We start from the raw sequence: 14,081 nt of genomic DNA, 5'->3' as shown, positions 1-14,081 counted from the left end.
TGCCACAAAGAAGAGAGAGTCAAGCTATTCTCCAAAGCACCGGAGGGCAGGACGAGAAACAATGAGTGGAAACTAGTCAAGGAGAGAAGCAACCTAGAACTAAGGAGAATTTTCCTGACAGTTAGAACAATTGATCAGTGGAACAACTTGCATCCAGAAGTTGTGAATGCTCCAACACTGGGAGTTTTTAAAAAGATGTTGGATAACCATTTCTCTGAATTGGTGTAGGGTTTCCTGCCTAGGCAGGTGGTTGGACTAGAAAACCTCCAACATCTCTTCTAACCCTATTCTATTCTCAACATCTCTTCTAACCCTATTCTGCTTACAGCAGGCAAGTGATTAATTATACTATTATCTTCTTCCAAGACATTTTCTGACTTAAATCCTGATTTTTGCTGATGGCCTTCCATAAAGTATTAACAATGTTAATGTGCTTTTCAATTCAAATAAGGTTAGCCATGTGCATAGATCCATCTCCTTTACTACTAGATAACAGAATAACAGGGTTGAGAAGGGACCTTGGAGGTTTCCTGCTTGACCATTCCAGGCAAGTGGTTGTCTAATATCTTCTTTAAAACCACCAGTGTTGGAGCACCCACAACTTCTGGAGGCAAGTTGTTCCACTGATTAATTTTTCTAACTGTCAGGAAATGTCTCCTTATTTCTAGGTTACTTCTCTTCTTGATTAGTTCCTTTTTAAAATTTTATTTATTTAATATATAAATGCAAAGAAAAATAGAAAAAAGAAATTAGGGGAAGGAAAAAGAAAGGGGGAAAAACGTGAGGTACAAAGGGGGGTGAAAAAGATGTTGACTTCTGACTCTTTTTAGTACAGTACAAAATAAAAACATCCCATCCTCAACTTTTTTGCTATCCATTTCTATAATGACAAATCTATCAACTGTAATTGACAAAACCACAGTCAAAATTTCATTTTTTTTTCATCACAAGCACAAAATCCAGAAGTGACATCCAACTGAAAAATGTACTTAGATATATTTTCCTCTTTGAATAAAATTAGTTCTGACTATTTGGAGAATAGGTTGAGCCCCTGTTCTTTGGGGCAGCCCCTTAGATATTGGAACACTGCTATCATGTCACCCCTACTCCTTCTTTTCATTAAATTAGACATAACCAATTCCTGCAACCATTCTTCATATATTTTAGCCTCCACCCCGTTAATCATCTTTGTTGCTCTTCTCTGTGTTGTGTACATGATTGGTTAACATAGCTTGTCTATTGTAAGCTTAGTAAGAAATAGCTCTGAAACCGCACAGGAATTTTGAACATATTGGGGAAAAAAATGGATTTTGCCAGCTTCAAGTCCTAGAAAGGGTAAAATACTTATACGTTATGGCACAACTCCACCGAATGGATTTCAGCTGAATTTCAAGTCTTCCTTATTTTGCTAAATGCACTTATGGAAAAAAAAATGGAAACAGCATGCAAAGTTTTCAGTAATACAAATACTGTAATAAAATATGATTGCAATTATATACAAAATGGTGCATGGAGTGGGGGGTTGGGGCCTGGATCTTAAAGCACAAATCCAGAGTCCTACTATCCATGAAACAGTAGAAGAATAGCAAACAGCCCGAGTATCAAATTATAGCTTGACATATATTTTGTGGTCCATTATGACCAGTGGTGAGATTCAGACACTTTTACTACTGGTTCTGTGGTCATGGCTTGGTGGCTGTTGCTTGGTGGGCATGACAGGGGAAGGATATTGTAAAATCTCCATTCCCACACCACCCACTAACCTGCTTTCTCTGTGCAGGGAAACAAAAAAATACCCAGCCGATCAGCTGGGACTCAGGAGGCAGAGAATAGATGGGGGCAGGACCACTCAGAGGTGGTAATTGCCAGTTATCCAAACTACTCAAAATTTCCGCTACCGGTTCTCCAGAACTGGTCAGAACCTGATGAATACCATCTCTGATTATGGCTATTCTGCAGGATCCTTATCAGAACCAGGGAATAATTAACTGTGAATGTACAAATTTACATTAATAAAGTTACAAAGTTATTGTTTTGACCGTAAAAACTTCTTTTTTGCAACAAATTTATGTTACTGTCATTCACATAGAGGAGCCATGAATACAATTCAGTTTCCAAAACAACCTACCTTCACAACTTAGATCAGAGATTGTTACCAAGGAATCGAAAGGAAAGAAAGATGTGAAGTAACCTTATAAAGGATTCAGAGATTTTATTAGAACTGATTACTGATATTCAAACTGAATGGGAAATGGGATATCAAACAATCAAACTCCATGCCTGTGCCTGAACCTATAGTTTTTTATAGTTTTATAGAGTACTTTCCCCATAATGTTGGGGAAATTGGCAGGAAAGAGAACAAGCTAATCAGAAGCAAAATGGATCAATTTGAATACAAAAGCAATGAACGTACCATGGAAAGACTTAAAAATCCAAGTTGAAAATACATAAACTATTGTTCATCAACAATCAAAACTGACTGTGTCATTTAATAATTGATACATGGTGATAAATAATCCTACATATTTTCCTTCCTACTAGGAAAATACTTGAATGTGTTGAGGTCATCTAGAAAGTTTGTTAACAATAAAAATAACATTAAGCACTGGGAGATTCCAAGGTTGGGTTGCACCAACATGTTAAATGATTTTTAAGGCCACATCAACTAAAGCTGCAGAAGAATGTTCCTGTTGGATTATGAATAAAAGATGCATATGCAAAATGATAGGGAAATCAGGGTATCAGTTTGCCTTACCCGGAAATGTATACCTTTAGATGTTTCTGTGTGTGCTCAAACCCAGTTTTTACCGCTTACCTTGGAATAAGATCCTATGAAAAGAAATCACTACAAAAAATGTTTAAAACATTCTCCTAAATGATTCATGGTTAATCTCATGTTAAGATTACTTTTTTCCCCTGAAAGGCACCATTGCTGAGATTTTCTTAAGTATAATATGAAAGTGGTTTGCCATTACTTTATTTTGGAATTCTCTTTCAACTGCACAATCTAGTCTAGAGTCATAGATGATCCAGATGGATACTCTTCTCCCACTGCTTAGATTTTAAGATGAGACAATATCTGTGCTTGCCAATGAATGAGTAGGCTTGTTTTTCTTTGGTTACATCATTTTACCTTCTTGTTGGATGGAGTAGTGGAACATCTAGAAATCTTCTTCCTGATATAGTAAGAAGAGTACAGGCACTGCTGGGTACAAAGAAGATGAATGGGGAAGTAGAATATATGGAGTCTGGAACACAATCTAGCAACCAGCCTGAACCTCAGTTATAATTGAATTGAAATATTAAGTATATGCAGTTAAAATTTCATATTTTGAATTTCACAGGTCTAGGTTCTTGTGGGGAAAAAAGGATACCATAGAAGTTTATTAGTGAACTCTTACTCATATATCAACTAAAACGTGTCTCATTTAATATGATTGGACATCTCAGCACCTGGGCAGAGAACTGCAGTGTAAATCTCTCTGGGTGTCTTTTGACTGCAGAAATATTTTGGGAAAGCTATCCAATTGTATTGTTTGGTATGAAAGAATGTAGTTACTGCTGCTACAATTCATAGGGTTTTTATTCACACCTTTCATTCTCAAGCTCAAGGTGTTTAGCAAAGATATAAACAGAGAGCTTTAAGCAAAACCTTTTCTTTCAACAAAACCTGTACATCATATGAGATACATTGCTATTTTTTGCAAGACATCTTCAGAAGCTAAAGGGGACAACCCTACATACAAAGTTGCCAAGCTTTCCCATCTCAAAAGAGATTCCCCCATCCTGACAATTACAGTGACACAATGATGCTGATAAAGATTATGATTAAAACAAGAACTATCATGTTGTCCCAAAGAATTAATAGTCTAAAATGTGATACAGAGCACGGGAAGGAAGCTGAAACTAGAGGGGAAAAGTCATAAGCCCAGGACAATGTTCATTATAATATAAAATGTGAACTACAAATTTCAGTCAAAGGAAATACATTTATTTGTACATTTTATATGTACAGATTTGATGTGAAGCAGACTCTAAAGCTTTGCTTTGGCCTATTGTCGAAATATTATCCAGATGTCTTCTACTGCGGCTTGTTCCAGATTACCCAAGAATGCAATTCTCATGCTTAAGCCTATATTGATTATTTTTGCATATAGTGGACACATTATTGCTGAGTGAAAAAGTATCCAGCTGCTTCCATGCATCCAGCCAAGTAATTACCAGACACAAAATAAATGAATCAAGTAGACCTTTGTTCAGACCAGAATCTGTTCATGAAAACAAATATATGCAGCTAGCACTGTCAAGTTTTAGTCTTCTTAAGAGACGTCCCTTCATGGGGAATATTGCAGAAAGCAGAGGAAACAAGATCGTACAAAATGAACGGCCTTATGTTAAGAGTGAACCATGGACTTTTCAGTGATACAAAGTCTATTTCTTATTTTAAAATAAAATGAAAGTTATCTTGAATGTTATTTACCTTGATTTAGAAAGAATGAGGGCTGCAGGGAAAATCCTTTTCACCAATAGTCTTCCTTACAGCCAACATCTTAAAGATATTCTGAGATTATATTAAAAAGCAAATAAAAGTTTTTGAAGTGATAACTTTTCCTCTGGGGAAAAAGGCAGCTGAAAGGTAAGTGAATATATTGATGCATTCACACACTATAGCCATTTATTAAAGTGTGGTTTTCTGAACAAGCGTAGGGGGCTGATTCACACAAATTGCTCAGCTATAGTGGATGGGTTCATATGTTAAATCAAAAATAAACCACATTGTATCTTAATGCTGTCAGAAAGAAATCCATCTGGTTCAATTTCAAGCTGGGAGAAAGACACTGGAAACATGATGGCTGGTTGGAAAGATGGCTTATTGATGAAGCAGAAGCAGAATCACATGGCTTCTGGGGAGCTGACTACATGGAGTTGAGAGTGGGGGTGGTTTATACCTTTTCTGGGCTTTGTATTTGAGTTTCCTGCTCCTGCGCAAGAGCATTGGCTATTGTCAGGGGTTATGTAGGGGTCATAGCTGGCTCTATAGGCAAAGTACAAATCCTAGATGTTTGTCTGAGTTAAGTTAGGTTGAAGTTTGGGGGTAATGCAATGAAGGGCTTGTCTTCTGAAAGGGTGTTGGACAATTCCTATTGTGGCTTAATGGCTTTTTCCTGTGTTGGATCTTGGGTGATGGCTGCTTCTAATCCTACCATTCTGCCTTTGCTTCAAAATATCCTGTCTTGAATGGATTACCAAATCTGCATTTCTAAAAGCTTCTTCAGTATCTGCTGTGGCTATTAAGAAAGACTGAATCTTCTTCCTGCCTCTAAAAAAACCTCATGTTTCTCCATTTCTCCTTTTGAGAAATATAATATTCTGCCTTTTTAAAAAAAACATTCCTCAAAATATGTCATTCTTCTAGGAAGGTGGGTGCTGACTTTCTATAGTATAATATGCAGAGATGAATTATAAACACCATGAAATAAATAAATGTACATGTACTTTATAACAAAATTGAGGATGGGAGAAGAGTTGCCTTCCCCCTTTTCCCTCCCTTGGTAGGGCAATTCCTGTTTCATTACAGGAGAGTTTGGATAGTATGAAAGCTGACATTGTGTTAAGATTAGAAATAGGAGCATGATTTATCTTACACATAATTTTTATTGATTTTTATTCTTCTACCCATGCATGTATTGGCAGGCCTTCTTATGTGAAATATAAACACAGAATTTCTCAACTGAACATTTAGATATTTTGACCAACTTCAGAATTTTCAGCAATAACTATGCGGTTGGAAATTTTGGGAATTCAGTTGCTGCATCTGGAATTTTCTCAGTATAAAAACATAAGACCTCTTAGAACAAAATATAGTGATTGATAGGTACTCAAGTGGTGTTCTGAACTATTTGAAGATTCTTCTCCAAAGAACTAGGTCTCCCAATTGCGGATATATTTCTTGCAAAGATTGTCGCTCATGTGTAAGTGTAAATGGATATTATAATGAAACTGTGAAAAGTACATTCTGTTCCTTTTCTGAGTGGCTTTTACAAGCCCCTGGCTTCTGCACAATATAAGAAAACAAAAATTAGTTGCATTGTGTTTTTGTTTGGATCCTTATTTGAATACAGTGTAGCAATCATATTTATTGATAAGAAAATAAAACTCTGTATCAGAACTGCATTTGTCTAGAACAATCAACAGCCTTTGAAATTAAAAAAAAATCTTCTCTTACAAAGAACCTCTGCACTAAACAGCTACTGGAGCAATAAACAGCTACTGGAGCAATAAACAGCTACCAACTCCCTTTTATATCAAGAGCTTACATAACAGATCAGTCATCAGCTTCAGAAAATGAAATAACATTGATAGGAAGCCCTTAACCTTATGGTTTCATCTCTGCATCCACTATCAAATTCCACAGCTCACCTTCCTTATGACCAGCACTCCTATAAAACACATCCTCTCACAAAGACTTGCCCCACTCTTAATACGACTTTGAAAATCCCACTGTATCACTTAAGAGTAGTTACTCTTGATTTAATCTCAAGAAAATGGTTCTAAGACTCAAGAGGTTGTTTTTCCCCCCCTGAAGTATGACTATCCCAGCCAAAACACTTGGTGGATATGAATGTTGCCTTTATACCCATGCTTACATTGAGAGAAAAGTAGCCACTACACAGTTCATTCTCTGTCTGGGGTTTTCTAGCATTTGGTAGGAAATTATTAGAGATGAACTATATTTATATATGTATCTTTAAGTCAGTATTGACTCCTCGTGACTAATTCAGATTCAGAGCTCTTAGTTTGTGGCTGGTATTTGTGAAATCAACCAATGGATCATCTTGCTTTCAGAAGTCTGAGAATTTCATCACTGAAATCTTTCAAGAGACTGGACTGTCAGAAATGGAGTAAGGTCTCATGCTTGGGTGGTGGAGTTGGACTAGATGACCTACAAGGTCCCTTCCAACTCTTGTTATTCCCAACTGAAGGCTGAGTAGAAACATAAATGTAAACTCTGCCAGTATCCTGAGTTTTGAACTCTTTAATTATTTGTTATTCTTATAAAGAAAAACCTTTATCCTCCATACCTCTTTACTGCTTTCTTTGTTAAACTACTAATGGAAAAACAATTTTTTGAGCTGTAATTTATTTCACTTTAAGGGATAGAGTTCCTGAAAAACATAGCTATTTAATCAGATGCAAAAACATCTATACATTTCCCCCATTTCCTCAATCAGATTCCGTCCAGCTGAGCTCTACCATTCTAGTACACTCTAAACCAGGGGTCCCCAAAACTTGGCAACTTTAAGACTTGTGGACTTCAATTCCCATAATTCTCCAGCCAGCTATGAATTCTGGGAGTTGAAGTCCACAAGTCTTAAAGTAGTCAAGTCTGGAGACTTCTGCTCTAAAATAAAGTAAGGGTATCCAACCCTTGGCAACTTAAAGACCTGGGGACTTCAACTCCCAGAATTCCCCGGCCAGCCAGTTTTCCAACTTCGAGAAGTTCTCTATTCTTAGCTGCCATCTAGTGATCTTTTGGATATATGGCACGCATTGTTGCGACCAGGTCCTGAAACAGATCCGCGCCTGCTGGAAATCAATTCCCGCTGAGGTCGAAAAACGAGCAAATGCTCTATTTTTTTTTTTTTAAAGCAAGCCCCGAGAGTGGGGAAACAACAACAACAACCGCATTTAGACCCAGCCTGTTCCCCCCCCCTTCAGTCTCCTAGAATGGAACGTTCCGAGATGGAACGTTGCTGGCGCCGCCCACCCCTTTCGATTTTAAAGATGGAACAGGCCCAAGCGACCGGTTGCCGTGGGAACGGCTACCTTGTTTCGGCGGGAGCGCGGCTTCGGGAGGCAGAAGGGAGCCGGCTTGGGAAGCCTGGAGTGGGCTGCGCCTTTCTCTGACCGCCAGGTTCTCGCAGTTCTCGGGATAATTGAGCGGGTGGGGGAAGAGGAAGCGTAGCAGCAGCTGCTCGGGGACCGGGCGGCGAAGGGTTAATTCAAAGGGTTTTTAGATAGAGGAGGAAGACCCCCGTTTACCTACAGTCGCTCTCCTGCACAGACTGGCTGCTGGATCTGTAATAAAACTTCAACGTGGGGTTTGACGCCTAGGTTAGGATCGGGTCCTGGGTTATTTCCAGTACAATTACAGGGGGGCATAATGCAGAGCGGGGGGAAGGAGGGTGTCTCAGTAGCTTCGGTGTTTTTGTATGCAGGGGCTGCCAACCAAGCACAAATCCAGGCGTTGGATTTTTCCATCTCACTTTTTTTGTACCTTTGCATCATTTTATAAATATATACAGGGAGTTCTAGTTTTGGGGAAACTGAGGCAGGACTGGGTTGGGCATTGCCTTTCATAAAAGGTTGTTTTTTCTACTTTGGCATAAAGTCCTGGAACATATGGGTGGTCTATCCCACTGCTAACTAGATTTGACTGGTGGAAACAGCCAAGTTTGTTTAACTTCTAGTATCAGTTGGATGGATTTGGGGGTAAAGTATTTGTTAATATCTTGACTAGAAGTGTGCTGTTGGGGGTCATAATTTGCCAATTGCAAAGTAGATAAGATATGGCTTTTCAGAGCAGGGTCCACACAATACACTTCTTTTGGTTAAGTACAATGTAGTCAACCCAATTTTCTTGTTTGAATAATAGATTAACCCTAAACAAGCTTGGCTAAAATATAATTAATTGTGTCAGTTAAACATGAACCAGATGTGGGAATCTATCCCAATAATCGCCTAAGCAGAGAATTTTTCTAATCTGTTTGCTGACCCTTTTATGGCAAAAATATTAAGCTGAGCTGCTGATCTTCCAATTGCAAAGGATACATTTTCCAAATGAATTCTTCTTATTCCTCTACCTTCATTTCCTCCTTTACTGAAAAATCCAGTTTAATAAGAAATCCAAAATAATGTCAGTAAATTTGTATTGATATGGTTAAAACTGTGGCCCTATTCATATATAAAATAATATCTAGCAAATAGAATGTTTCATCTTTATAGAATTATTCTATGATAAAACACCTGTGTGAAAAATGGACTCCAGGAAATATTCCTCTGCGTAATTTCTAAATATTTAATGAGTGCTTGGTGCACTGAGGCTGAATATTGTAAACCTCTCCTTGGGGAAAAACAAATATATTCATTCAACTATGCTTGGAGCATAATATATTTACATAACCTTATTCATAGACTAAATATAAATGTTGTGTTAGGTCAAGTCATTGGTTTATGTTTATCCTATTGCCATCCGTATGTTTTTAAATTCACCTGTGAAAAGACCTGTTTTGTATCACCCAGCAAGTAGTAACGTACTTAAAGTTACTGTTTACTGGACAATTATATTAACGGTAGAGCTATGTGGAAGACAATATGTTAAGAACTCCCTACCACTGGAATGAGTGAAGTGGAATGGAATGGAATGGAATCATAGGGCTGGAAGAAGGTTTGGATTTATTCTTTAAAATGCCTGAGGGCAGGAAAATGTGTGGAAGCTTTATAGAGGGAAAGCCAAACTTGAAATAATGAATAGAAACCTACAAATAACACTAAACAGAAAAAAACTCTTGACACCTTTAATTTTACATAAGAAGTTAATGAAACATAATCCAAAATCCTAACTTTTCCAAAATGTCAAGATGAATACTTAATTAAAGCTTTTACTTCCCCCAAGTCCAACTGCAATGTAGACGTAACACAGCAACATATAAAATTCAGTGCAATGTTCTCAAACTGATTTTATTAGAAACCTCGGAGAAGCCTCTTGTACTAATTTTACTCTAATTGCAATGCAAACATCTAGCCTAGTCTTCACACTCAATTTTAAACTAATGTAAAAATGAAAATTTACCATAGTGCTTGTTCTCAGAATAATGTTTACAAGAAACCTCAAATGTTGATGGTAATATTTAGTGTGTGGATTAGAATCATGGTCAGATTTTAGGTACAGTAATTGTTTTGACTTTCTTTCAGAGTTAAAATAGAGTCTACTGAAGCCTACTGTGAATTTATCAGAAGGTTGGCGAAGTTGGTATTCACTGATTACACTGTTAAATTTAAACTTTAATCTGCACCCATGATTACTATCAAACATTTTATATTCCTCCTGAATCCAATCCACAGGGGAAAGTTTTACCATAAGCATTAAAAAACTATAACCTGAGCCCTAAGTTTCCTAAAAGTCCAATACAAATGCTAACAGTTAAGAGTCATTTCAAACTTGAATTCCAGATGAAATCTAAGCCAAAATTGCTATTAAACAAAAGAACTCTAATTGATTCTAACCCATAAGCATAGTATTTCCATTGAATTTAAGGATCTGGCTTTTAATTTCCAAGTTGCTATTATGATTATAGTGACCATCATAATGCTTTCCATCTGAATACAAATAGATGATTACATCATTCTGTAAACATCAACAATCTGCTCTTTTCCAACACATTGCTTGCATCTAGACTTTGTTATGCTTAAAATAAAGCTACTTGAAATTAAAAGAAGTTAGCCAAGATCTACTTAAACCTTACTGATTAGGTATATGGAACCTAAGCCCAAGCCTTTATTTCCAAGCCTTTTACACATAATAATATCCTTGTGTAAAGCTTATTATTCAGTATTGTTAGATCCAGTGTCTAATTAATTAATTGGTGAAACTTAATAGTACCTTTAGCTATCCTTCACTACTTATTTTCTCTTCCATTTATAAATATAGATGGAATTGTTAAACTATTTTAATATAAGTCTTTTTCTCTTGTAAACAGGTTTTAAAACTGTATGATTTGAACACATCTTTAAGCTTTTCTGTATTTGCAATCATGAACATCAATGATTTTGTGGTACTCCCTGGTTCAAAAACTGGAATTTCTGTAAAACTAAAGGAAAAGTAAGTTTCTTTCTCTAACTGACTGAAGTGCTTGGATAATCTGGCCTTTTTATATGCATCATTAAATGTAAACTATTTCTAAACACTAAAGCTTCAATCCTAAAATCACTTACTTGAAGTTAATTTTATTGAAACAAATGAGAGCTGCCACCATGTAAATGTGTTTAGAATTGGAGTGCTTCCCACATTTATAATGGTGCTTTCTGATGTGCTTTTTCTGTTTCTTTTTCTTTGTCCTGAATTGGTGGCCTATTCTTAAATAATTCCTTTATCTGCAATGGCACAAACAGAATGTCATTTTTTAAAATTAAAAAGCCAAGCTGTAAATGTATAGTCCATTAAAAAAAAACTTCTATCAAAATACCAATCTGCCATTTGCTGCTACATTGCATATACTTTAAATAGAGAAAGTAAGTGCAGTTTGGTGCCAGTTTTAGAGTTGAATTTAATCTCTCTAGAAGTGTACGAGAGCTGCAATTAGAAAAGGTTCAGCTGGAATTTGACAATAAAGAAATGGAGAAGAAACTGAAGCAACTACAATCAAACATGAGCCGAGAGAAACAAGACAGAGGGTAGGTAGAACTTTAATGACTCTAGTTATGATTTGGAGAATAGAAGAGCAAATCTTTGGAGGTTACCCAACCATAGAAAAGTAGTATTCTTTCAGTGTTCAGTGTACTATTTGTTTATATAATTCTATATATAGTTTTATGTATATACATAAACACACATGCACACACACAATGTATAAACGTATATCTCATCATATCTCTAGCATACTTTCTCAATATTCAAGCATCCTTTCTCATATTCTCTAGCATACTTTCTCAAAATACATCTATTCATTTATTTTGTTTGTCAAGCATGTATGAGAAAACAAGTATAAGTATGAACAACATATAAACATATAAGTATAAACTGGTATAAGTATATACATAATAAATGAGTACGAATAAATGGATAAATGGGAACAGTAGGACAGGGACAGTAGCACACTGGTGCGCTTATGCACGCCCCCTTACAGACTCCTTAGGAATGAAGTTAGCTCCATGGTATACAGTTTAAGGTTAAAGTTTTGGGGGTTTGAGGATGTAACAACAGAGTCGGGTAGTGAATTCCAGGCATTAACCACTCTGTTGCGGAAGTCGTATTTTCTGCAATTGAATTTAGAATATACATACATACATACATACATACATATTCAACATACTTAAAGTAACGCACATTTATTGTCCCTCCCTCATCTGCAGCCATAACAGCTAAGAGCAATATGCAGTAAATATGGATAGAAAAATACAATCACTGTCATACTGAAACTTGCATAATATTTTTTTAAAATAAATGAAAGATATGGTGGTACATATGGGAATTTATGACTCTGCTCAGAGTTTTACCCATTACAATGTCCCTGTGATGTGATTGTAATTTGGGTATTTAGCAGCTGGCCTGTGATTATAATGTTTCAGTGAACTGCAATAGTAGGATTGTGATTTCTGATGTTCTGTCTGGCTTTGTGACTAGAGACCTGAAGGGGACCATATCATGGCTTCTATCATCCGTTGTAAGAGTTCTTATCTGTTAGCCAGGGGGGCAGAAGTCATGTATGATAAACCTGCTACTACAGAAAGGGAATATCTTTTATTTGTGACAAATTGTCCGAAGTGGGTGTAAAGATACATGAAATTAATAAATGATATGCATGGACAGGAATATAAATGGGTAGAAAATTCTGAGAACATTTTTGCCTTAAAAGCAGGAAAGGTTTGAATATTTTAAGGCTGGCAGCACAAGGAAATCTCATATGATTGGACTTGATGTAATGGACTTCGAATGCAAAGGATAACATTTCTTCAATGATTTATATAATTTGTAATCATTATACAAATGAGACAAATTATGCTGCTTCATGTCAAGTGACAGGAACGACACACAATTTGTATCACTTTCATTTTTAACTTGTTTTGCAAATAATGACAAAAATTGATGTAGAGTTATGTAATTCTCATTTGCATAATGTCTTTTATGTCATTTGCTTAATGATGTTTCACCAGTGATGTCAATTAATACAAATGATATGAATCACTGCAGTTTTTTACTTGTGAATTTATTGAATATTTGCAAATAACAGACAACTTTTTTACCATTACTGTAAAAGTGAAATTTTGCTGTATTGTAGCAAATTTAGCTTTTCATTAAAAACAATGAATTTGATGATTTCTGAAGTACTTGCCAGTTTGTTTTAGTTAACCATAAAATAGTAATAATGAAACTATTTAAAATAACTAGTTGTAAGAAAGTGACATTTTTCTCCAGTGAGAATAATAAAAGTTTGTAGCATTATTTTTGTGAAAACCTTCATTTAGAATAATCTTCATGTTCCATAATTAAGTTAATAGCAATAGCTCTGTGTAATGTTGGATAATGGTCTAAGATTGTATATTTTCATTCTTGTCAAAAACAGATACTTTTTAAAATTGTTTTTCCCTCTCTACTCCTTCTATTTAAATTAGTGGAAAGCTACAATGTATAAGCCACCTGTCTCTCCCCTCCCTTATCTCACTTTACCACCCCACCCCAATTCAGCCTGTTTCTACCAATTGCTATCTTGATAGAAACTGTTGTGCCTCTCAATCCAAGCTGGGAAACTACTGTATCTGGGTTTTTATGTCAGTAACTTCAGCAGAAGCTTCAATACATTTCTAGCTTACTATATACTGTGTCTTTGCACTAGGCCAAAGTATATAAAAAGATTAAATCATGGGAACTGGATCAAAGTTCATTAAACTGAGATATTTCAATACATTTACAAGTAACTTCTTCAGTCAAAATGAAAAAAAAAATTAAATTAGGCAGAGAATCGTTGGAATGCACCAACTCTTGTCATACCAATTGTAGGGGTTTCTCCCCAAAATGTATTGCAAATGTAAATGATTCAATCATCCAGGCCAAAACATCTAAAAAAGGTTAAATCATGGCAACTGGACCAAAGTTTAAGAAATGTCTCAGTAAACTTTGGTCTAGTTGCCATGATGTAAATTGTTTAGATACTTTTGGTCTGGATGATTGAATCTTCATTTACACTATAGGCCAGGGGTGTCAAACTTGCGGCGCATGGGCAGATGCGTCACATGCTGGCCCTGCCCTCCTCTGGTTTAGCGAACGGGAAAAAGGTCCCAATACATCATGTGACACTACCATG

At 36.2% G+C, this 14,081-nt stretch overlaps 1 protein-coding gene across 2 annotated transcripts in view; it reads left to right on the top strand.

Moving 5' to 3' along the window:
• The first annotated feature begins 7,837 nt into the window (after positions 1-7,837).
• ZBBX (zinc finger B-box domain containing) overlaps positions 7,838-14,081 on the top strand; it is a 44,541-nt gene continuing 38,297 nt past the window's right edge. Inside the window, exons 1-3 of one of the 2 annotated variants that reach the window (XM_026705697.2) lie at positions 7,838-7,915; positions 10,761-10,882; positions 11,341-11,454. In XM_026705697.2, coding sequence (XP_026561482.2) covers positions 10,815-10,882; positions 11,341-11,454 — 182 coding nt within the window. In that variant the 5' untranslated portion in view covers positions 7,838-7,915; positions 10,761-10,814. Of the gene's footprint in view, positions 7,916-8,367; positions 8,494-10,760; positions 10,883-11,340; positions 11,455-14,081 lie in introns of those variants that run through there. The other variant, XM_087933395.1, reaches the window with a different exon arrangement.

The sequence above is a fragment of the Pseudonaja textilis genome, chromosome 4 (assembly GCF_049901715.1).
Source record: "Pseudonaja textilis isolate UNSWEBS1 chromosome 4, rPseTex1.2, whole genome shotgun sequence".
Taxonomy (NCBI): domain Eukaryota; kingdom Metazoa; phylum Chordata; class Lepidosauria; order Squamata; family Elapidae; genus Pseudonaja; species Pseudonaja textilis.
The sequence above is the reverse complement of the archived record's forward strand: the minus strand, read 5'-3'. Positions and strand labels throughout refer to the sequence as shown.